This window comes from Austrofundulus limnaeus, unplaced genomic scaffold (assembly GCF_001266775.1).
Source record: "Austrofundulus limnaeus strain Quisiro unplaced genomic scaffold, Austrofundulus_limnaeus-1.0 Scaffold110, whole genome shotgun sequence".
NCBI lineage: Eukaryota > Metazoa > Chordata > Actinopteri > Cyprinodontiformes > Rivulidae > Austrofundulus > Austrofundulus limnaeus.
In genome coordinates this window covers 758,327-760,982 of record NW_013952512.1, presented here as the reverse complement: position 1 = coordinate 760,982, position 2,656 = coordinate 758,327, and the positions used below count along the sequence as shown (strand labels likewise).

The window sequence follows — 2,656 nt, the reverse complement described above, 5'->3', positions numbered from 1 at the left end:
GCAGAAAGAACTTCTATACAATTTTGTAATGAGTGTAACACATCGAACAAATTAGTCCAACCTTATCAGAATGACAAGAAACAAAACATCAGTTTTACCCATTACTACTCCTTAGTTAAAAATTACCATTTTTAAATATCTAGTAGAAAAAAAAATCAATATTGTTTATATGCTTGTTACACTTTAAACAAAATGTTCTGTGAGTTTAGTTCTTTTAGTTAGAAAATACATTTCACAAGCAGAGCAGCAGAGTCCTCTGACCACTCATCTGTTTGTTACCTGCTTAAAATAACTTTCCCCAGCATTTCCTGTGATGAAGGTGGAGTTATTGACCATCACCTCTATATTCTCTCAGGATGTCTGACACACAATTAAGTAAGTCTAAACTCTTACTAGTTGTGAGTTTGTGTGTGAATGTTAATGTGTACTCTGCCTCTCACCCAGTGACTACTGGAGACAAACACCACCTGTCCATAATCCTTCAGAAAATGTGGGTTAAAAAGGATGCAAAAGCAGCTATCATGGAAGTCATGGTATTTTCTTAAACCTTTATTTGGGTTACTTAGAGTTTTTTACTTCATGACAATGCATTGATTAATTTTTATGAATTTGCAATAAAAAAAACAGACAGCCCTATTTTTATGGGGCACAAAGCGCGACAAAAAACGTCATTAACACGTCATTGTTTAGATAAGTTTGAGCGTAAAATACTAGTTAAAACATTTTCACTAATCATTTAATTTTATTTACCTCACTGTTCTTACATTTTGCTAATTTTTACAAAATGTAAAATGTAACTGTTAAATATTTAAATAACAGCTGGTACAGAATTTGGGGTCCTGTCAGTGCAGGCCAGAACTGTTATCCCAATATGATCACAGAAACAATGACTGTTTACATTTGAGCCACAATAAGGAAGAGGATATGCTCTAAAAAATAACATGAAAGGGAATAAATTGGCATTTATCCATGCAGCCAGACTGAGTATAAGTACTCTTGGTTTTATGAAAACAACTGTATATTTGAGTGGATGGCAGATAGCACAATACCTGTCAAAAGCCATGAAGAAAAATATGAAAGAGTTCACTGAACCAAGATAGTGAACAAAAAACATTTGGACAAAACAGCCATTAAATGAAATGGATCCTGATTTAAACCAATACCTGCTGATGATTTTAGGTAAAGTTGTTGTGCTGAACAGAAGGTCACATACAGATACATTTAAGATGATATAATACACTGACTTATGGAGGCAGCGGTTAGTTGCAAATAAGAGTAAAACTGTAGCATTTGCTATGACAGTCATCAAATACACAAAGACCAAAAGAGCTGAAACAAGACCATAGTACTCTGGATGAAGTCCAGGGAATCCAGTCAGAATGAATTCAGTCACTCTGCTGTCATTTCTCTCTGACAAGATGCAGGAAAAAAAACTTGACAAAAAAACTTAAGAAATGAGACTAAACATTTAGGCCCATTAGAATCACAAAACATCACTATTACTCATTTATATTCTTAATTAGTAATTTTATTTATTAGGACATTTTCCAATCTAAAAATAGACTTTATGAATATTTTTTTACAAAAATGTTTATTACATTTTAAACTAAATATGCTGTACGCGCTTAGTTCTTTTAGTTAGAAAACACTTTTCCCAAGCAGAATAGCAGAGTACTCTGACCACACATCTGCTTGTTACCTGCCTAAAATGACCTCCCAGCATGCCGTGTGATGAAGGTGGAGTTATTGTCCATCATTTCTATATTCTCTCAGGATGTCTGACATGCAGGTGGTTAAGTTTTTGTAAATGAATTGCAGGATCCGTTTCTCACATGATGTAATAATTACCTAGCATATTTGTGGCCATAATGGATGCAACCATCATGTCTACAGTCTGTGTTCATGTTACCTCAAACAGGTACACACTGCAGTGAATGTTGACTGCCAAGTTTGCGTTTATTTGTTGTTTATGTGACATCATGCTATTTTAATGAACATACATAACTTCCCCACTTTTTTCAATCAACATTTCTTGAAATTTTAAAATTTATTTATTTTATTTTATTTTATTTTATTGAGAGACATTTTTACACCAATGATTAGCCTTTAGTTGGCAGTTATTGACAAGTATGTGTGTACAGTATAAATGTACCATTGCGTTGTCCTTCACAATCACACGAATAACTACAAATCTGATGTAATCAGTGACTCCCGTAGTTTTTATTGTCCAGAATAGAAGCCAAAATGCCTGACCATGTTCTAATTTTGAAACCAGCCTCTGAGCACTAGGAATGTGAGCTGTACCACTATGACTAATAACCCATCTTCACCCTCTTAACCTGCTAACAGACTAACAATGTCAGTCACTGTGTAACATTATCTTTTTTTACAGCCTTAAGTAACTGAACAACAAAAGTCAACATCTGAAAAAAAAATACTGAAGTGTATTTTTATTTTTAATCAAGTTCAAATCCTATTCATTTAAATAGAGAGATGGGACTTCACCTGTCAGCCACAAGGGGGCAGTCGTTTTTTGTGGCTTCAACTGCTGGGTTCCAGTCTTTGGTTTTACATTTGCTCAGATTGGTGAATAGCTATTACAATATCATAGATTTTATTTATTTATTTATTTATTTATTTATTTATTTATTTATTT

The 2,656-nt window shown here is 33.5% G+C and overlaps 2 protein-coding genes across 2 annotated transcripts in view; both read right to left on the bottom strand.

The window, feature by feature from the left end:
- LOC106521491 (olfactory receptor 52E8-like) overlaps positions 1–102 on the bottom strand; it is a 4,477-nt gene extending 4,375 nt beyond the window's left edge. Inside the window, 1 exon segment of the mRNA XM_014014077.1 lies at positions 62–102. Coding sequence (XP_013869531.1) covers positions 62–102 — 41 coding nt within the window.
- Positions 103–808: 706 nt separating this feature from the next.
- LOC106521490 (olfactory receptor 51E1-like) overlaps positions 809–2,656 on the bottom strand; it is a 5,046-nt gene continuing 3,198 nt past the window's right edge. Inside the window, exon 2 of the mRNA XM_014014075.1 lies at positions 809–1,433. Within this exon, the coding sequence (XP_013869529.1) occupies positions 809–1,433 (625 nt within the window). The remainder of the gene's footprint in view (positions 1,434–2,656) is intronic.